This window comes from Ammospiza nelsoni, chromosome 21, assembly GCF_027579445.1.
Source record: "Ammospiza nelsoni isolate bAmmNel1 chromosome 21, bAmmNel1.pri, whole genome shotgun sequence".
NCBI lineage: Eukaryota > Metazoa > Chordata > Aves > Passeriformes > Passerellidae > Ammospiza > Ammospiza nelsoni.
In genome coordinates, this window is record NC_080653.1 from 5459503 (window position 1) to 5482115 (window position 22613).

The following is a 22613-nucleotide window of genomic DNA, read 5'->3' on the forward strand; positions in this document are numbered from 1 at the left end:
GTGAAATTTATCCTTCTTAAAGGAAAGCACATGTCAAGGAAAACATTTTGGTTTATGTACATTTATACAGCTCAGATCATTCTGTCTTGCTCGAGACTGAACATTTTTAATTAATGGAATTAATTTTCTCATTTAATTGCCTTATTTTCAGTATGCAGTACAGAGCAAGGGAAAAGCGAATCCTGCCACATGAATTGCACTAATCAACAAGGTTGTCACAACTTACCTTTAAAAATAATGTGAATATATTTATTTTGAAGTAAAGGGAGGTTGGGTCTGTGTTTTGAGGAAACCTTCCATCTGTTCAGGATTCCTTTGTCTCCAGTTTTATAAAATAAATGTATTATGTTAACACCCTTGGCTTTTAGGGTCTTAATCTTGCAAGCACTTTAAGTGAAATTGGAGCCGTGTTGTGTGTTTGGAGTAGTGGTGTTGCCTTGCAGAAACAGTATATTCAAAATTAATTTCTTTTTTTTTTTTTTTCTCCTAAATCTTTAAAGGAAAAATAGTAAGCATTAAAAACGCTAAATATTTTTATTTCAAAAAGGAACTGTGATCACTGCTTTATTTTTTTAAAACTTGGGTGTAATTTTCAAGTAAAAGTTCAAACGTGGAGACCAAGGGAATGCCAGGTGTCAGTGTCTGGATAAATTGGTTAATAGAGTGTTCTTTCTGCAAGGGATCACTGCAGTTACAGCCCAGTGCCACGCTGCATTTGCTCAGTATTTTGTCTCAGTATTGCTCCTGTGTAGGCAAAGAAACAATTCTGCCTTTAAACACAAATCTGCTCTCTGGATGTGGCACAACTAAACCCAGTTGGGTTCAGTCTGGAGAACAGGAAAACACAGAGTTTTCTCAGCATATGGACATTTGAGAGTGAGGGAAGGTTAATGCAAACTGTTTGTTCTTGGTTTGGAGGGGCTGTGCTGCCTTCCAGGGCTCAGCCAGAAATGGGTTTCGTTTCTCCTTAATGGGAATGAGAAAATTGGTCAGGAAACCAAACGACTCAGGGGGTGTAAAAGGGGATGTGAATGTGGTTTTATTGGAGACTCTTCCCAGGTCTGTGTGTGATCAGATTGGGTGCTAAATAATGTGTGTGCTGTGGGTTTAGCTCAGAGGACCTGCTATCGAAGGGAAATATAACAAAAAACAGAGAAGGTAAAAATAAGATTTTTTTTTTTTAATGTGCCCTGTCAAAACAATCAAAAGCAATAACAGTGAAAGATGGCTGAAGTGGAAATTTTATCTTTCCCTTGCTCCTTGCCATCATAAATTGCACACCCAGCCGTAGGGGCTGTGTCTCACAAAGGAGGAGCAGGCTCCTTCCAAAGGAGTTTTCACCACATCTCTCACTACATTTGTATTTTAGTCCACACACAGCCCCAGTTCAGCCTTGCAAATTCCAACTGCCCTGCATAGGGCGTTCTTTTTCCAAGGAATGCTTTACCTGAGAAAGCACAAAGTTCTTTTTGAATAAATGATCAGTAAAGCACCAAAAAGTGCAAGGGAATTACTTCTAAAGGCAGAAAAGAAATTTATTTGCAGTGCTTGCAAATAATCAGACATTTATCAGCCTTTGCCTTTTGATTATTTATAACTCACAGCCCTCTTCAGACTTGCTCTGCTATTTGGGCTGTGAGAAAATTTCATTTAAAGCCTATTTGATCAATGTCCTGAGGTTAAAGGTGATGCAAGAGAAAAACAGGTTTGATTTTGGATTTCGTTGGGGTTTTTTTTCCCCCCAGAAAAATTATCTGCTGCTTATGTTGGAGGTAATAAATGTGTATGAAGTTGTTGTGTTTATGTACATCCTGTGACATGTTTGGATTTTTTGGGAAAGTGTAATTTTAAGCAGAAAGGTTAATGGTAAGAAAGTCTGTGTAGTAAAGACTTTTACAGACCCAGATGACTCATGATGTGCTAAAATTTCAACCTGGGTACCCCCTGCCTTTTCTGCCTGTAGGAGAGCTGGGTGAATGTAAATTTAGGGGATAATTAAGAGAGGTGAGGGAAAATACGTTCACTCTGAAGGACCTTTAAGCACATCCCAAAGTAGAATAGAAAAAAATAGTTCGAAAAAGTTAATACTTAGAGTACTCTTGTCTGAGATAATGGTTAATTGGTTGGCAAAACTGTCTAAAGAGCAAGATCAGGTCATAGTAAACCCTGAGTTTGTGCTACATCGAGGCTGAACAGCACAGACTATTTTTGAGAAAGGTTTGGTATCGTTGCAGTGTGAAAAATTTTAGGCAGTTCCTCATTTGTTAATAATACATGTCATAACTGTCACCTCTTTCCTAATAAAATATGTTAGAATAAAACAAAGGACAGACCCATAAAATGAACAAGTTTATGGTTTTGCTGCCCAAGACTGTACAAGGGAAATGCATATTCATAATGTGCCTTTTCTCAGCCTTAGAGGGAAAGGAAAACAATATTACAGTGAGTACTCTCAGGGGGAAAGGAAGCAAAATGAATTGCTCACAGACACAGAAGTGGCTCAGACACCCCTCAAACTCAGCAGTCGGGTGTCTTTCTGAACACACTTGAAAATCTGATAAAATTAAGCAGAAAATTAAGCATTGTTAATACTTGAAAGAGTGAAAAGCCATAAACCCCCGTGGCTGCAGGCAGTGATTTAGCTGCTGAGTGATCCCATCTGAAACCAAAATCCTTGATGCTTTCACCTGCGTGTTTAGAACAGGTAAAAAGAAAGTTGCACAAACAGGAAAATCTGGAATCTCAGTCTGCACCGTAAAAAATTATAGACTGTAGAAATTTAGTGGTTCTCCCCAAACTGTTCTGCAAATCTGCAAGGAGTGGCAGTGAGAGGGACAGCTTAAAGGACTGGAGAGGGGAGATTTGAGCAGAGTTCTCGGGGCAGAGCTGCCACCGTTTGGTTTTCCAGAATATCCCGAATCTCCCGGGATGCTGCTCCAGCCTCGGCAGTCCAGTGCTGAGGAATGTGCAAGTAGCTGAAAATCACTTCAGCCTCCTTCCCCGTGGGGCTGGAATCCCGAGCCACAGCACGACGTGCACTTTGGGATGTGTGCACGCTGGTAGGGCAGCGCTGTTAGTGTTACACAGCTATTTTCAGATGGAGCACAAAGTCCTGGCCAGTTCCCATCTTTAGAACTCATTCACTTTATCCTCGTGTTTTGAAACCCATGTCAAAATAGCTGAAAATATTTCTGTTACCTGAATACGTGGCTTGAAGTTGGGCTTGTCTGATCACATGCTTTTTTTTTTTTTTTTTTCCCTCTAGTTTTTCTCGTTGAATTAATAATTGGATAAATTCCTTTGTAAAAGCCGGAATAAATATTCAGAGGAAGAAATATCCCTAAAGCATTCACTTTAAAAAATTTATTGTGTGGTTGTCAAGCCCTATTTTACTTGGTAGGCTGGAGGCACGGAAGGAAAGAGGGGAGGTGCAGATAAGGGGAAGGATGCAGTGAATAGGGGCAGGAAGAATGTTGGGCTGGAGGAGATATCCCAGCAGATATCCCTGCGGGAAGGGGCTGTGCTCACCTGCAGCCCTTGGGAAGATGTTGCTGCAGGGAGAGGTTTAGAGCAGCCCCAAGGGCCCTGGCTGGAGCAAAAGGCACAGCGTGCTAGGGAGGGGGAGTATTGGACTTTCTCGGTTGCAGGAATGTGAACTGGAATTAGAATAAACCCCAGCTTTCGGAGGGTTTATTGCTAAGTCTGTTCAGAAGCTTTTAGGAGAAGGAAGGGATGAATATAGCAGAAATGCTTTCAAACATACTAGAAGGCTCTTTTTTCTTTCATAGTCTCAAAGAAGAAGTGAAACTTTAAGTACAAGTATTTTTCTGTAACTGTCCTTTGCACTGAGCTCGAAGTGTGAGCAGAAATTCCAGTGTCCTGGGCCATTACTAGAACATTAACAATCAAATCGGAGCCTTTTCAGTTGCAGTGGCTTCTCTTGTAACCCATTAGGTTCTTTTTCAGCTGACAAAGCGCCATCAAATACTGCCCTGCCTATTATGCAAACCCCACGTTTAATATTAAAAACTTTTCTGAGGATTTACTTTGGTTACTCCTTTGAAAATAGAGGGAACTGCAGTGCAGTTCGTGAAGTAGTCGATCATTTACTCTGCCTTACGTGATTTTATTTGACTCTAGGATAGTGATGCATCTCAATGTGGGGCATCTTTGTGGCAGTAACCATTCCCGAGCTGGGAGATAAATAAAGAATGTTTTTAAATAATAGCCCACAAGACGTAGGGACCACACTCCGGGAGGGATCCGTATGATTGTGGTCACATTGCCTGCGCACCATCCCGTGCTGTTTCGTTTAACCCTGCGCGCTTTGGGGAACTCGTGCCGTGATTAATGGGGAGGAAAGGCGCCGGTCTGCTGCCACTCCCCCAGCCCCACGCACGGGGGTCCCGTCACTACTCTGCCTTTGCTGCTTCCAGAGGTCGGCACAATTTGGGATTCCGCTTTTTTTCCTTTTTTTTTTCTGGTAAGGAAAATGAGAGTCCCTCACCCTCTTGTGGGCACTTTGAATTCCCCGGTTCAGCCTGCACAGAACGCTCTGACAGCCGGAGGGTGAGGAGAATGCTGTTAAAAAGTGGGGGGGGAAAAAATAAAAGGAAGTCACAGATCCCAGCCCTGTGGGATGGGAGAGTAAGAAAATATGTATAATTCTTGATTGAAGGTAGAACCTTTTCATGGTTTTTATGAAGTGAGGAGTTGGAGAGATGATGAGCTTTGTTTCAAATGGAATTACGGCTATAACTCTTCTGTCCCTGGGCTACCAGAGTCATAGGGGAACGGGAGCAAAGCTATCATTTATTCCATGAAATCTTTGTCTCAGTCTCTCTAGGCTATTTCAATTTACCCCTGAAATTTCTGGGGAATAATTAATGAATTAATTAAGTATGCTGTGAGATGTTTGAATATTCAAAAGCTACAATGTAATTATTATTTTTTCTAAAACACATTTTCAGATTATTTTCAGACATGCAGTCTCCCACGAAAGCAGTTACTGCAGCAGAAGCTCGTGGAGCTTCTCCGTGTTTGTAATCCAGGGATCATTCTCCGGCAGGAACAATTCCTGCAAAGAGTTGCGTTTAGGAATGGGGAAAAAAACTTCTTTTACTTCATGACCAAAGTATTGTGACAGCGGGGCTGAACTCGTGGCACTTTGAAAAAGTTAAATCGCGTTAATAAAGTTGTGTTTTAGGATGATTATTATTTTTTCCCCTCCTTTATCGTTTCGTGTGGGCGTTTCTGGTGAGCGATCACCGAGAGCTTTGCTTACAGCGGGGTTTGGGCAGCAGAAATTCAGTCGCGTTGAAAGAGACGCGTTGCCTTCCTTGAATTATTTTTAGATCCCAACCTTAGGAAACACATTTCCAGTGATATAAATTATTAATTGCCCCTGTAGTTCTGGCACTGTTTCATAACTTGCTTTCTTATCGTTTCCAGTGTTACAGGCCTGTAAATGAAGAGGGAGGAGGGGGGTTATTAAAAGGCAAGTCCTTTGTTTTGGAAGAGGCTCTTTAGGAGCTCCATGTTATGATACCAAAAGAATAAATTCAAAGGAAAAGAGAAGAGGTTTAATTTAGATATTAGGAAGGAATTGTTCCATGTGAGAGTGCTGAGGCCCTGGCACAGGGAAGCTGTGGCTGACCATAGAAGTATCCAAGGCCAGGCTGGACAGGGCTTGGATCAGCCTGGGATAGTGGAAAGTGTCGCTGCCCATAGCAGGGGATGGAACGAGATGAGCTTTAAGGTCCCTTCCAACCCAAACCATTCTGATTCTCTGATTTCTATGAGTGTATTTTGCTAAGAAGCCGAGAACGAACCTCGGGCAGCGCAGAGCAGAGCGCTGCACTCTCATGCAGCCCCCTGGCCCATCCGTGGGGATCTCACCGCAGGGAAAGACCCCGTTTGTGGTGATTTTACAGCGTGTGAGGAGCCCCCCCGGCACCGCACCGGCACCCGCGGCCGCCGCCCGCTCCGCCCGCGCTGCGATCCAGGCCGGGCTTTGCCGCTCTCCCCGCCGCGCTCCGGGCCGGGGCCGGCCGAGGGTGCCGGGGGTTCCTCCGGGTTCCGGGCGGTCACTCCGGGGTCCCGACAGCACCTTCGGGGGTCTGCACAGCCCCCTTTGGGTTCCGGACAGTCCCTTTGGGCGTCCCTCCGTTCCCTCCCGGGGTCCGGGCAGCACCTCCGGGGCTCCGGGCCGTTCCTCCGGCGGCTCCTCCGGGGCTCCGGGCAGTCCCTCAGGGGTCCCGGTGCCCCCTCCCGGCGGGGCTATCGGAGCCCGTTCCTCAGGACTGCTCCCATCCAGCAGTGCTCCGCAGCCCTGGGGTTAAATATATATATTTATATAAATATATAAGGAAGAGAGGGTAATTTGGCCCTGCGCGCTGCAAATTGTACATTTAAACAATGACACAGTTTTTCCACTCCGCTTGGCAAACCCCTCGGTGTTGTCGGGGGTCCTCACCCCTCGCGGCAGCAACGGCCACGGCCGAAGGGTTAAATATAAACTTTAAACATTCCCTGTCCCGCAGGAGCTCCTTTTCCATGAGCCGAGGTGGGCTTTCCCCCCTCTCCTTAAATAACGAGGGTGGTCCCAGCATACTCTATATCGAGACAGCTTTTCATCAGTTGCTCATCAGCATGCTAATTGCTGTATGACTAATTATGCCCTGAATTCCAGTTGATTTTCTTAATGAGACAGCTGGGTTAATTATGTAATCGTATGATTACATTAGCCCAGAGTGCCCTGGCGAAAAGGAAGGCGGGCGGGAGTGGGATGGCAGCGGGCGAGGGGCACGGGGGCAGCCGTGGCCATTTGGGCCCTGATGATCGGGGAGAGCGCCCGCGGTGTAAACACGGGATGGGATCGCTGGCACTGGGAGCTGTGCCTTCCTCAGCTCGCAGGATGAGCGAGGAATGGGGGTTCTTCAGCAAAGTTCACTTGGGAAGTTCAGGCAGTCAGCGATGGCCCTGTTGTAACTCAGGGGTTGAGGGTGGGTTTGGGATGAGCGATGTCGGGGGTTGGAGTGGAGAGTCATAGAATATTCTGGGCTGGAAGGGGCCCGCAAGGATCATCAGTCCAACTGGCCCCAATTATTCCACCCTGGGCATCCCTGAGAGCATTTTCCCAAGGCTCCTGGAGCTCTGGCAGCCTCTGGCTGTGCCCATTCCCTGCAGAGCCTGGGCAGTGCCCACCACCCTCGAATGGAAGAACTTTCTCTTGATATCCAACCTGAACCTCCCCATACACAGCTCCAGCCGTTCCCTGCTGCTGTCCCTGGTCACAGAGAGCCGAGATCAGAGCTGCAGACCCCAATTAGTCTCTCCTCAGTCTCCTCCAGCTGAACAAACCAAGTGCCCTCAGCCGCTCCTTGTACGGCCCCTCCTGACCCTTCACCATCTGCTGTCCCTCCTTTGGACACCCTCTAACAGCTTTAAATCTTTCTTACATTGTGGCACTCAAAACTGCACCCAGAATGCTGGGGGGCTGCCTCGTGTAATGCATAAATCGGGCAAAATCAGTCTCAGTGTTTCTTTTAAAATTGTTTGTGAAGTCAGTACTTTACTTACCTAAACAGCAGCAAAAAAAAAAAAAAGGTTCCCTTGCCCTGCTGCTGAAAAAAGATTCATCGTCAGGGCATGTGCATGGTGTGAGAACAGCCTGAGAGGTGTTGCTGTGGCTGCGTCGCACCAGCTCGTTTGATGTGAAGCATTAACTGCTATAAAAATCACTTTGCATTTGTAACATTAATTGTTTTCATGTCTGCGTCCACTGAGACGTGTCCATCCTCCTCCTTCGTGGGGACAGAAGCTCCTCTGCCAGGGGACGGTGAGGTGTGTGCCAGCAGTGAGCAGGGATGTGCCCAGAGCCTGCAATCCTGGGGAAGGAGAGGCAGGAACGGGCTCTGCAGGGTTGGAAATTCAGCAGTTTCTGTTTTGCTGTGGTGGCGTGGAGGAAACCTCGTCAGGGATCGGATCCAGATGTGCTGGGCTGCCTGCAAGCACAGGGTGCAGGGGGCTTCGCTGTGGGTATGGCGTGCAACAAGTGGATTAGGAAAAACGAGCAGAATAGGAAGCAGGAGGAAAAAATGCACTAAATTTAGTGTAAAAATAGACATCTCAATCTGCTCTTAGGCAGTAATGATCTTGCAAAACGCTACTTCAAGTTCTGGATGATCGGATCCCTTTTACTGATTTTCTCTTTTTTTTTAAATTTTATTTATCCTGTGCCCAGCAGGGATTCTGGAATTTCACAAGAGAAAATTCAAAGCAAGGGAATAATGAGTGATGAGGTTTCCATATTTCAGTGTTCAGCGAGGTGATTTTTCTCTCTTACAGACCACAGAAAGGGCATTTCCTTTGCTGCCTCTCTCCCTAAGCCAGGGCCAGCTGATTTTTTTGAGCTGTGCATGCCTGTTGTTTGTGTAATGAAACGAAAGTTTTGGTCCATTGCTTGTTTAAAAATTCAGTGACCTCCTGTTAAATGACATGAAACATACTTTGCAAACCTGGTTAATATAAAAAGGTATGCTTTTCCATGCATGCATGTGTTGGGAAAAGGAGAGTATTTTTATTTATTTTTAATCCGCTCCACTCAGGTAGGAAAAAAACCATTGTGACTCTAAGGTTTATACTTGTTTCAGGTTAATTGGTGTTTATAAATACTCCAGAAATAACAGGTTTTTAGGCTTTTCAAGGTAAAAGAGCATGTTGGAGCGTGCCATGAGAAACAATTTTTCTCTCCGCCCGAAATGTCTTGGTTGGTCATTTTATTGTCGTACAACGATTAGTTTTATTTCATGCAGTTTATAAAAATTAAGTCTAAGAGGTGCTTCACCCATGGGGTTTTTTTACATGTCCTCCAGCAGTATTTGGTGGCTGCAGGCCATTAGTCCTTCAAATAGGCTCTAGCGAAGTTTGAAGTTTAATGCACAGAGACTTTTTTTACATTTTGTTTGTTCTGACGCTGTTTTGCTACTTGAACATTAACCTTTAATAGAGCTAAATTAAATATACATGTCCTGATGAATAATTATGAGATTGCAAGCATTTTCATTTTGTACACAGAGCTTCTCAGGGATTGCAAATTTGACTAAAGATTTTGTCATTATTCACTTTATAATGCCCATGTTATTTTTATTTTTTAATTCTTTGCTGATTTCAATATAAAAAGCCCTGTGTATTAGGAGCAAAATACCTCTTGTGCGTGTCCTGGCTTTTTACGATGTTAAAATGAGGGTGGGGGAAAGTGCACCCACAATTTTGTCAAGTTCAGTTTCTTTCATCACTATTTCACAGAAATACCCACGGCTGAAGCTTAAGATCCCGGGCCCGATAGGATCCGTGCTTTCTGTAACAATTTCAGACGTGGCCAGGGAGAGACAATCCGGCCTTTCTTTGTGCTCAGCAGATGAATGTCCCAGGCTGGCTCTTTGGGGGATGCTGAGCTGCAGGAGTGTGACAAAATGCTCCTTGCAGAGGAAGGTCAGGGACCTCCATGGGAGCAGGGGAATGTTGTGGCAGCCCACACCGTAACAGGACCATCCATAAACACTGCAGAGCCTCCAGCTCGTGCTACTGCTGCCACTTCAGCTCTCTATTTAATTCCTTACCTGTACCCCCCTGTCTCTGCCACAATAACATTTTAAGTTTGATTTATTATAAATATTTTAATACAGATAATAATAACGAAAAGTATTTGGCCTAAAAAGCATAAATGAAAAAGCTATGTAGTCATAAACTATGTATGTACAGAGAACAGATGACAAGCAACCTAGATTTTGTATTATGAACAGGGTAATGCCATAAGCTGTTGAAGAACCCAAGTAACAAAATGCAGCAGGCTGCTACTTAGAATGTCTCTGAGTTCAACATAACCCAGTGCTATTCTTTTATAAACTATGCAACAACGCTGGCATATTGAAAAAACACACAGGCTCGTGCTTAATGTGTTAACAGAGGTACAATAGACTTATTATGTGTTTCCAGAGACTGGAACTGAGGGTGGTCTGAAAAATTAATGACTGTGGTGGTTGAAAATTAAGTGAACTCCCTAATATATACTGTTGTTGATCCACTGAGTTTGGTGTTTAGCATTCCTCAACAGGAGACTAAATCTTTGCAGCCATTTCACAAGAGATGCTGGCGCCCATAGCAGAAATATATTCAATAATCTTTTATAAGTCCATCACACTCCAGAGTTTTCCTATCCTGACTGGGAAGAAATCCCACAATAAATCACACTTGCACATGTCAGGTGTGTGCTGAGAACTCTCTTTACCAGAAGGGGATGAATAACAGAGAATTAATACTGAGAGGACATTTGATTAATAGTGTAAGAGAAAGAGAGATCCAAACCCAAGGTTCATGGAATTGATTACATCCACACAACATTTCTGATTATTATTGATCTGTCAATTAGAAAAAGTACAACTCAGATCTCCATGGTCACAGAACCTGTTTGAGCTCTGCTGTGCAGTAGGGCACAGTTTGCTTCAGAAATTCACTCGTTCACAAGCAGAGTGAGAGACAGTAGCTGTCAGTGAGCTGTGCAGTCTGATTGCTTTTCACCCCAAAATTCTCATTTTGCAATAAAAAACACGAAGCATAAAACTCTCACGTGCTTTTTTATCATGACTGTCTGCACCCAGGAACGCTGTCCTGGGAATTAGTGCCAGGATGGAGAAGCTGTATCAAAATTTCATGGACTCACAGAATGGTTTGGGTTGGAAGGGACCTTAAAGCTCATCCAGTTCCACTCCCTGCTTTGGGTAAGGACACCTTCCACTATTCCACGTTGCTCCAAGCCCTGTCCAGCCTGGCCTTGGACACTTCCAGGGATCCAGGGGCAGCCACAACCAGGACAGGTTGTGCTGGGGCCTCAACACCCTCCCAGCCACGAGTTTTTTCCCAATATCCCATCCATCCCTGCCCTCTGGCACTGGGAAGCCATTCCCCCTTGTCCTGTCACTCCAGGTCCTTGTCCCAAGTCCCTCTCCAGCTCTTTTGGAGCCCCTTTGAGGCACTGGAATGGGCTCTGAGGTCTCCCCAGAGCTTTTCTTCTCCTGGCTGAACACCCCCAGCTTCTCAGCCTGGCTCTGCATTTAAAGGGAACATAGAATGAAATATTTCTGATTTTTTAAAGTTTGCATGATATACAGTGTGAGGAATGTACAGGTCTAATAAGTCAAAGAAGGGCCCTGCTGGCACCAGAATGGAGAAAAAAAGGACAATTGTGCTCTGAACTGCTTGGGTCACAGAAATGTTCCTTTATTTTATTTTATTTTATTTTATTTTATTTTATTTTATTTTATTTTATTTTATTTTATTTTATTTTATTTTATTTTATTTTACTGTTTATTTTATTTTATTTTACTGTTTCTTTTTTTTTTTATTATTTTATTTTACTGTTTCTTTTGTTTGATTTTATTTTACTGTTTCTTTTTCAGATCCAGTTCCAGCCTTGGATTTGGGGCAGCAGCTTCAGCTGAAGGTCCAACGCATGCACGATATTGAAACAGAAAACCAGAAACTGAGGGAAACTCTGGAGGAATACAACAAAGAATTCGCCGAGGTGAAAAATCAGGGTAGGTTGCAACCACATTATCAGCTCTTAATGCACACTGAAATTTGAAGTCAAGGATTGAATTCAGTTTTATTTCTTAAGGTAGAGGTGACAGTAGTATGGAAATTCAGTGGAGAAAGTGCAATAGTCTATAGGGCCACTTCTGTATTGTGTGTGGAGCTGAGCTTTGGGCAGATTCTTTGGATTTCTTGAAAGTTCCATTTACTGTAGCAGCAAGTCAGAGGATGGAGTTGTTATTCTGCATATTTGGTTGTAGCCTTCAGCACTGAAAATTACACCTGACTGACGTTATTTGTGACATTTTGTGAGAGGCAGTGCTGGTACTGACATCAGGCTGAACGTGGGTGTTGGTACTTGCAGGATGTGCAGCTTGCACAGACAAACACAAAAATTCAGTATTTTGTGTCCACATATGAATCTGCACAAAATGGAACTTTTTCTGTGCTGTTTTTACTTATCTAAATGTACTACTGGAGTACATTCAGCATATGCACTTTATTTTTACTCTGGAGACCATCCACAGAGCAATGTAAATACAAGCTATTACTGTTAAATTATTTAAATTTTAATGAGTCTAAAGTACATGAAAATACATGAAAATCTCAATGAGATTTAAAGCCTGTTGGCTTTAAGACTGCTTAAGTTTTCTTGTGATTCACTTTCCTGCATCAGGAAAAAACATTCTCAGCCATACACTTTGTTGCCCATCCATGAAGATTTCCGTCTTTAATGCCCAGTTCTGGATGGTAGTAAGGTAAATTGTCTTGCCATTTGGAAAAATGGAGATTTTAATTTCTTTTTTATATTATGGAACTGTTGCACCCCAGTAACATTTGACAGCTGCGTTAGCAACTAAGTTAATTTTGTTAAATCTCATTTTTTGCTGAGGGAACATCTATGCACTTATATCTTTTGAAATATTTATTTTTTTAATGTAGAGGGTGTGACCCCTGGAGAGGACAGGTATCAGCATGCCAGGATTTGGGCTGGACTGCAGGAGATGTCATGTTGGAACTGTAATGCTCTAAGCAAAACTGTATTTTTTGCTGGAAATGTACAATCATTGCAGTTCACTGTGCAGAGTTTTCCTGAGGCTGTGCATCCAGTACATCCAAGCATGACATAGGGGTTCATCCCACAAAGTGGAAAAGCTTTTGACTTGTAGAGTTTTTTGCTACAACCACTCATAACTGACATTTTTGATTTTCCCTGGTGTGCTGGAACTTCCTCTCCATTTCCCCACTGTAGCCTTTGTAATTTTGTTGTTTTTCACTCCAGTGCAGTGGTTTTACTCTCAGTTTCAAACAGGGATTAATAAGCCACCCAGGGAAAAAGCTGTTGTTGACTGAGGGTGCTTTGATCAGTTAATCTCTTTGTTTGGAGGGTTGGTATGAGCTCTGTGGTGCCTGTAAGAACTTCTTCCAAAACTGGTATAAATGGCAGTGCCTGACAAGCTGTAGCTCACCTGAGCATGAAGAAGGCACTTAGTGCTTCAAGCAATGTAGAGGATTCAGCTTGTCCAGCACATCTGTTGTTAGGTGCTTAAAGGTAAAATCAGACTTTATTACAAAAGTTACATTTTCCCTCATGTTCGTGCACTTCTTGTGTTCTTTTTCATTGTTTTGTTTTCTTTTAAAATCAGATATTGAAACTTAGTCAAGGTGCAATTACCTGCATTTCTGTGAGATTATTTTGCTCTCTTCTTCTCCATATGCCAGAATATTTTTGCAGATTTGTGTCTGAAAAAATAAAGGTGTTTATATGAAATATAAACACCTGGAGCAGAGGTGGCCCAGGAGGGAGTGCAGCCCCCTTTGCCCACAGGAGCAGCATCTTCCTGGCAGTGCAAAGGAGCATCCTTTGCTTATTCAGGAAGAGCTCAGGATTTGTATGACTTCCCAGATCTCAGGGAAGAATTTCCCTTTGCTGAAGAAAAAAAAAGAGGTGACGTGTCCTTTTCACGGCCTGTTACTCAGTAATGAGCCTCAGCTGATTTCTGCACAGCCAGCAAAACCCTGCTCCTTCAGGCAGAGGCAGCTGCTTTGCTGGCAAGCATTTTTACCACTCTTTCCCCCTTTTTTGTGGTCACAGTGGCTCAAGCTGCCTTTGGTAGTGCCCAGACAGCAGATCATGTCACCAGCTACCTCCTGTCTGCTTCACAGCTCCCTGCTCAACTCTCTGCATCAGGATTTTGAAAAGATTATGTGTGGGTTTGTGTGGTATTATTGAGGGTTTTTTTCTCCCATGCCCATAGGGTTTATTTTTCATATCAGGGTTTGTCTTCCTAAGGTTTTTCTGCAGAATATGAAACTTTTCACATCCAAAAGTTTTTATTTTTTCTCAAGCATTATTAATGGTATCTGTTAATAAGCTGATGTCTTTAACCCCCCCTGCATCCTGGTGTGAATACTCTGAACTGTGTTGCTGCTGTGAGTCTTCTGGCAGTCCAAGGCTTTTTCCAAATTCCATTATTGTTACAAAGCATATTCTGGTGGATGTGCTGCTTTTCCTCTTGTGAGCCCTATAAGGATTCAGTCCTTTCCTGTGGGTGGGATCACAGGGCTTCCACGTAGGAACAGTAAGGAGATGCTGAGCTGGAGCTCTGCAGGTTTCTGCATCTGCTACCGTCCACTACTGGGCATGGAGAAATGCAGGAGAGCTCCTTTATCCTAAGGAAGAGTTCTGCAAATTCCCTGGTTTAACTTTTAAGTGTCTCAGAAAGTTAAAATTGTCAATGTTTGTGTGTAAACCATGGGATGGAGGATGAGGCAGCAACAGCAACTGGGACATGCAGAGCTCCAGTGCCTGCTGTGAGTGCAGCAGTTGGATCCCAGCAGAGCTGTGTCCCAGAGAGGTGTTCAGTTAGAGTGAGAGCTGTGTCCCAGAATGTGTTCAGTTAGAGTGAGAGCTGTGTCCCAGAATGTGTTCAGTTAGAGTGAGAGCTGTGTCCCAGAATGTGTTCAGTTAGAGTGAGAGCTGTGTCCCAGAGCTGTGTCCCAGAGCTGTGTTCAGTTAGTGTGAGATTGCATCTGTGCATGAACCATGGTGGAACTGCCTCATAGGGCATGAGCACAGTCAGGTGAATGAAGTGTCCTGTGTGTAAATGCATACTTAAACCTGCACTGGGACTTTATTAATCTTCTCTCAGCACTCAGCTAATTTTAGGCTAGTCAATAAGGTGATATTATATTTTACAATTGATTTTTTTTCTTCTTTTTAAAAAAAAATTCATGTTAGAGGAACCTTCTTCACTCTGCTTTCCAGCAAACTCCATTGATCCTTCTCAACCTAAACACTTAAAGTTCAATTTAACATTTAGGGAGTAAAAGGTCTCCAAAGGGACTCATATCCATTGATTTTGTGTCAGAGTTGAAGAGCTAAAGTTTAAAACACACTGAGCCTACAGGGTATAGCAAGCCTTGTGTTGTGGAACCACGTGGAGCTGTGTAAACTCATTCTTCCCCTATTGTTTTCCTGCAGAGGTTACAATAAAAGCACTTAAGGAGAAAATCCGAGAATATGAACAGACCCTGAAGAACCAAGCAGAGAACATAGCCCTTGAAAAGGAACAAAAGTTACAAAATGATTTTGCAGAGAAGGAGAGGTGAGTGTGGGGTGTGTGTGTCTGGGTGTTGGGGAGGAGCAGAGAGGTATTTTTCTGTTTAATCTTCCCAGGCAGGACTGGTGGCTGGGGAGAGCTGATCCAGTGAGTGATTCTGGGATTTATGTGTTTGATACAGGATCATTTGATCCTCAGCTTTGCCCAGGAAAACAGGAGAGTGTGGAAGTGAAACTGGGACAGATTGTCTCTGTGATGTGGTGGGGGTGTCACACCTGCTTTTATTCCTCCCTGGCTCTGTGACACCCACCTGTCTCCATTACCAGGGCAATTCCTGTGTGTCACACAGCCAGGGCCAGGGATGCACCACCCCTGCTCCCCTGGCAATGCCTGAGACAGGAGATTATCCTGAATTATCCTGGGAAGGTTTGCATCTTCCTACCTCCCAAAATTAAGAAGGGTTTTCATTATTAACTATCAATTAAAAAACCCAAAACATTTTGGATGCATTTCTGATCTTTCATAAAAGAGCAGGGAGTGTTTGAGTCTTTGGGTTGGTGGGCAAATAAATCAGGCAGGAGAAAACCAAGGGGCTAAAGAGGGAATTCTTTTAGGCTGCATTCCCTGCCTGGAGAATTTATTTCTCCCATGGAGCAATAACACTGAGGCTATAATGTGTTCAACACAGCGTGGAAAACCTTCAGTTCACGTGAGCTTTTTACTTGGAGGGTTGCTTGTTTAAATTCAGGGCTGAATGAGGAGAATGTACCAGTGAATGCAAAGCTTCTTTTTTGATTCATCAATACCTGTGGCTGCTATTTGATGAGCAGCTTGTTAGCAAACTGCAATTTCAATGTACTTAAAAATAAAACAAAATGGCAGGTCGTGGAATGCAAATAAAAGTGTGTGTAAGAGAGGTTTTGGGATCTCAGAGTATCTGGTTCAGTGTGAAGGGAACTGACACATGATTCTTGCTATAAATAGTTATTAACCTGGTCAGCAGTGTTGGAGGAGAAATTTGTGCACCCTATGGAGTGCAGGCAGGATGCTGGTAGTTTCATAAGCCATTTCACAATTCTGAGATCTGCAGAATATCCTAAAAGCAGTGTTGTAAAAAGCACGGCTCCTGGGAGATGTTGGAGCAGCTCCTTTCAAAGATGAGTTTTATAACTCCTGCAGCCTGGCCTTTAGCAAGGAGTGCAGTGGCTGCCTGGCCAGATGATGTAAAATGAGTTTAACTGACACAAACAAGAAAATGTTGCCTGTGGATGTAAGAAATGTGAGCATATTAAAGTTTTGCTCCTTTTCTATAGAAAATATCACAGTGAGATTTGTTTTGAAATATGTGTGTTTTCTTAAAGAGTAGCTAATAATATTGCTGCATTTGGCACCCATTACAGCTCTGATGAAACAGCTGCTGCATCTATTCACTCTATCAGTTATGGCAACAAATTCCTTCATTATGACACTAAAGTGGAAATGTATCATTCTTCTTGTACTAACTTTGTACAACAGAGGGTGCTTGGTGACAATTTTCTCAATGTGTGTGACATTTCCAAAACAAATTATGCTCAAGAAAACCTTCCACTGAAGTTGTCATTTATATAGCAGTCAACTCTTTATAACATTCACAGCTTATGTTATGAGGTGGCTACACTGTTAAAATTTTAATAAGTGGGACCACAAAGTAGGAGCAGCATCTCACAATTGTGACAGCATTTATGGGTCCCACAGAAGCACCTCAGAGCCTGTGTGGTGTTGGCAGTTGTCTCATTCCAGTTGAGACATTTAATGGCTCCATCCCCCAAATCTGCAAGGCACAGATGAGTTTTTTGCTCTGCTCTCACCTCTGCTCTCCCCTTGACAGAAAATTGCAGGAGACCCAGATGTCGACAGCCTCGAAGCTGGAGGAAGCCGAACACAAAGTTCAAGCTCTGCAAACAGGTTTGGCATGGCTTTAGTGACCTTTTCCTGGTGATCAGGGTGAGGTGACAGGACAGGGTGTGTCAGGACTGGGTGTGAAGCAGCTCTTGGTGTGCAGGGAGGTCCAGCAGAGCTCAGATGTGCTGTGTGGATCACAGCAAACACTCCAGTTGCAGCTGTCGCTGGCAAAAAACAGAGACAAGGCCATGGAGCACACACAGAGCACCATGGAATTACAGCAGACCATGGAGCTTACCCTCCATGTGTGTTCTGCTTCCACACATGTCCAAACTGTGATAAATATCTGTATGAACCCCATTTCTTGCCTGTTGCTATGATTTACTATTAATTTTCATCCCTGCACACTTCAAAATTCCAGGTCTGGACACATTTGGCTTTGTTTACTATGAGAACAGAAGAAATTTTATTCCTTGAGCTACTGCAATAAGTATTTCAATGGAATAAGTAGTTTAGCCAGCTTAATAAGAAACTAATAATGTCTAGCTTGGTTAAGCAGAAACCGGACATTTTTGCAGTGTAACAGAAATGCTGTAAGAAATTGTGAAAAAAATCAAAACCCTATGGTTTTTTCTAAGCCATCATGGTTTTCCTAGGTAGAAAGATAAAGCTAAGGAGGTCTGTAGCATTATTTTTTTAATGAGGAGATGTACAGCCTTATTTATGACTGAATACTGCTATTTCAGTACTGTAATGCTTCATGTTTATGCCTTTTAGCCTTGGAAAAAACCAGGACAGAACTATTTGATCTGAAAACAAAATACGATGAAGAAACTACTGCAAAGTAAGATTTCCCTGTTTTCTTTCTGTGTCTTCCTTCAGGGTATCACTGATTTTTTTGTTTTGCATCTGTCTGTTGGAGAGAGATGAGATGAGGGAGGCTCAGGCATCCAAGTTTTTGGAAAACATGGTCATAATTTGGCCTCCTATGGAGAGATTATTAGTTTTTATATTTTCTTCTCCTCAATGAGACACTTCTGGCACACAAGCTGCTGCATTCCTGGTTTCATTCTCAGGTGCTTCATCTGTGTATCTCTTACCCTCTATATCTCCTGTATTTTATTTAGAAATAGAGCAGTTTCAGAAATAAGGTATTCATTATGATCTTCCCGTCTTGGTGAAAACAAATCTTCATTGAGTAAAGGATTTGTGTTTGATTCTTAGGCACCCTGGTTCTTTCTGCTTTTGGGGTAATAGTCCTTGATCTGCCAGGTTTACCCCTAATTACAGAGAGCAAAATTTTGGGCAGATTTTCCTTGTTTTCAAGTAGAACATGAAGGTAGTCTTAAAAATATATATTCTTGTCTTGTTAATAGCTACTGTTTCCAATTATCCTGTGGTTTTATTAACCATCAGGGCAGGGAACAACAAAAGAGACAGACTGCTGCTGGTTTCCTTTGAACCCTTCATATTTAAGGAAAGTTAATAATGAGAAGGAATTCTCATGATCAGTGGGATTAAGCACAAAGAGTCATTTCAGTGTCTGGAAATGGGATGGGAATGAAGCAGCCATTTCAGATGGTTGGGACACTCAAGGGAAGGGCTGGGACTGAAAGTCACCTCCCTGTGCCCACTGCCCAGTGTTAAAAACCATTCAAAGTGGCACCAATTTTAAATTTATTACCCTATGGTTCTGGGGCTGTTGAGGATCTGATTCCCCACTGAGGATGTAGTTCACAAAATTCAGCCCATGGCAGTTTTAACAGTCAGCACTTGGAGTTTAAACACCTTTTCTGTCCTTCAGGATAATCTTTCAGGTGAATTTTGTCTGGCTCTGGAAGTCCAGTGTCCTTTGAGCTCCATGAAAGATGAGTTCCACGCACAGGGATCAAAAATATTTTTGTTCCTTCATTGATTCATCCCTCTCTGAGGGATGTAAACAAAAGCTGGTTCAGATGGAGCCTAAATTCCTGCAGATTGACTTTGTTTTTTCCTGGACATAACTGATATTATTGTTGTTATTTCATGTTGCAGTCACTTCTGGGAGAGCAGGCAGAGATCAGTGGTTGTAGGCACTGAACCTAATAACCTCTCACCCTTTTTAATGTGTTTATTTGCAGAGTGCTTCATTTTTTAATACTGTTTCCCTAAGTGCTGTAATTTATCTTGCACTGAGCAAAATCTGTTCACTAAAATATTTGTTTGCATTTCTAATCTCATTTTTTTGGGGAGATTCACACAGAAATATTTGGTTTTTATATGATCTTTAGAGTGACTCTTACCCAATTTATATAGAATTACATAAAATTAGTAGCATCTGCAGTAACAAGATGTTTATTGTGTTCTGTAGCAGAATTATTATGGGGACTGGGTCTGGAATAGAGTGGTCATGGAGCAGAATCCTGAAGCAGACACTAAGCTTGTACTTTATCTCCCAGACTAATGTACTGTGAAAACAAACTTGTAGGTCCTAATAACAGCAGAAATATTTTATCATTGTTTTGGATATTTATGGCAGGAATAGTTCTTGCATAACAACAGTTGTCTGTGGTGTTTGGAGCCCAAATTTTGCAATATGGAAATCTAGAAGAACATGAAAAGGGAACTGAATGTAGACAGTGAAATTGAGTCATCTATTTAAATTGTAAAAACTGGGAGAAAGGCTGAAAAAACACCAATAAAAAGGGTGAAAGACAGTTTGATTCTTTTCTTAAAAGAAGCCCTCTTTTGATCTAAGTCTGAAAAGCTACTTGTATTGCCAATTTTAATTTTATGTTTTAAAAACATGTGATTTTTATCTTAGGCCAGAATTGTTAGTTTTACAGACGCTTATTTGATGCAGATGAATTGGAGTGCATTCAGGAAAAAAACAGATAATTGTCAATATTTAAAAGCTAACAGTGCTTTTAAGATTTTCAGTCTCAGAATAAAGCTGTCTTTCAACTACTTGAAACTTTGAAAATCTTTCAAACGAGGCAAAAACGCCCAAGAAGCAGAAGAAATACAGAGTGAGAAGTCTTCATCAGCAGCATTAAGGAGTCTGGATTTTATCCTGGAGCCCAGTTGTGGTGATCTGAAAAGTTGGGAATCATTATGTCAACTTGTTTGTTTTATCTTTTCACAATGTCCCATTCAAAGTACTCTATGTGCAAAGGGAGGGACAGAGGCACAGGCAGGCACCTTCAGATGAGATCAGTGGCTGGAATGAGAATTTCCAGGGCAATTCTGTCATTCCTACATACAGAATTCCCAGCAGGTGGGTGTGGGCTGCCCCTGCCCCTTCCCTGAGCCCCAGCACAGCCCCGGGCCGGGCACTGAAGGTGTTAATGACAAAAAGAAGTTTATTATGTGCAGTCATTGCAGTCTGTCAGCTGGAATATCAGAGGCTGCCTTTGACAAGATGGCAGGAGCAAAGTTTTCCATGTGTAGGCTTGAAGTAAAATGTAATTAGCCTTTATGTGCAGAACAAGGATCCATTGATGAATACAGCTGGTCTTTGTTTTCTTCTGTCATTGAGTGTGGGAGGTAAAAGTGTTCTTCTTCATGTTTATTAATACAAGATTCCTTAGACAAATGGCAAGCACAGTTTAATATTTGTTGGAACACAGAGGGGCTTGCCAAAACAGTTGTTGTGTAAGAGGATTTCAAGGTTTTCAGATTATAATCATCTCTGGGTTAAATAAATGAATGATTACTCTGCCTTTTTCAATTAAAGAGGCACATCCTCTCTCTTGAGGGCTGACACTGATTTTGTTTGCTGTCCCACACGTTTCTATCAGCAAAACTTGGTTTAACCAGCACTAATGAGTTTGATCTGGAGATTCTATCAGACCTGGAACTGAAAAGCAAACTCTGACTTGAGTTTCAGCAAAATTAAAGAATATTGGGGTTGTTTGGTTTGTTTCTAGTGCAACAGACTTTCCTTTTACTTTCTTTCTTTGTGGAAAAAGAAACATTCTGTATACATTTCCTCAGTTTTCTAGGGACAAACTGTTCTCTCTAACAGTGCTCTTTCACTTCTGCTTTGCTGCAGAATCCAAGCAAGTGCTTGGGATTCCCAGCTGGAATGGTTGGATTCCAGTTTTAGATCAATTCCAGAGCCACCTCTTTGCTCTGACCCCTGCTCTCCCCCAACCTAAATGAATTCTAATTGGAAAAGGACCTTGGGTTGCAGCACATACAGTAGGCTTGTTACATTACTGTTAACATGTGGGTTGAGGCTCCCTGCCTTTGATGAAAGAAAATATCGAATTTCACTGAAATGCTCCATTTTCACCAGCCAGCTTTAAGTAGTCTTGTGAGGATTTCTGGTACTGCCCACTCTCCCTTCCCCCCCCCCCCCAGTTCTGCAATAAAAAGCCTTCATAAACAACACAACCCAGAAAATGTTTAGGTTAAGGTTGTCAGTCACTACCAGTGGATTTTCTGTAAGATTCAGACTTTTTGTCCTTCTAAAAGTAGCGCAGGAATGCAGTGGAGAAGGAGCTTTTCATATTTACTGAAGCAGTCATCCAAACGCAGCTACTTTCAATAACTTGTAGAACAACATTTTGCCTCCAGTATATGGGCAGAGAATTGTTGTCCTTCCATAGATCAGACTGATTATTGTTTATTTTGGCAGCACAGCTGAGGATGACACAGGAGGACAACGGCAACAGGAGGAGATGCCTGTGGTTTTTGGCTCTTTGGGGTAAACTGTGCTTTTCTTGCACATTATCAAAAGACCTGTCCTTCAGGCAGCAGTGTAAAATAAAGTTCTGCAGATGTGCTGTTCAGCATGGAAGGAGTGCAGGATTAGGAGACAGGGGACCAGAAGTTGTAGAGAATTCCTGAAGAGTTATTTCTGCCTGGAGTTACATGGTGGAGTTGAAGTATTCATGTGAAATCTGTTATATTGGGGCAAATCTGAGTTAACTTGGACTTCAGGGGAGTAGTTCCCAATATACAGTGAGAATTGAATTATTTACTTTTTTTTAAACAAATCTTTCATGTTTAAGTGCTGGCTGGTGCCAATATATCACTTCTCAGATGTTTGTAGTCTTCCATTTTAGTGGTGCTCAGGGTCAAACTGAATAAAAAATAAAGTTGTGCTCCCTCCAGCATCACATAATTACTGTGATAAATGGTCTCAATGCTGCTTCCCCCCATTGAGCCTGAAGTACTGTAGTTAGGGTGGTGGTGTTGGACATGACATGAAATAACTCCTATTTGCTGTGCCTTTAAGGTCTTAAAGTTCCCTATTTCCTGTTCCTTTGATGAGTCATTAACTTCTAATGGTCAGCTTTGGAATTATTGCTGTATTTAAAGTGATTTCCCTAAAAACAGGAGATGGAGAACTTCATAGGCCATATCTCTTCTCAGAGTTTTTCCCTCAGTTTCCTAGTCCTGCTGTCACCAGTGAAACCCTAGGATTGGTGGCAAGGAGAAGATGAAAAACTAGGGAAGATGTTACAGAGAACAAATTAAAAAAAAAAAAAACAAAACCAAAAAAAAAAGTGAAGAGAAATGGAATGTTTTGAATCTTACAAAAAGCTCTGTTGCATGTGACATTTGAGGTTCAAAGTTTTAACTGTGCCT

The 22613-nt window shown here is 42.5% G+C and overlaps 1 protein-coding gene across 7 annotated transcripts in view; it reads left to right on the forward strand.

Annotated features, from left to right (window-relative positions):
• The window catches only part of CUX1 (cut like homeobox 1), a 272558-nt gene that overhangs the window by 123359 nt on the left and 126586 nt on the right, over positions 1–22613 (forward strand). For all 7 annotated transcript variants that reach the window (XM_059487090.1, XM_059487084.1, XM_059487086.1 and 4 more), the window contains exons 5-8: positions 11460–11597; positions 15077–15200; positions 17023–17099; positions 17814–17880. In XM_059487090.1, the coding sequence (XP_059343073.1) occupies positions 11460–11597; positions 15077–15200; positions 17023–17099; positions 17814–17880 (406 nt within the window). The remainder of the gene's footprint in view (positions 1–11459; positions 11598–15076; positions 15201–17022; positions 17100–17813; positions 17881–22613) is intronic.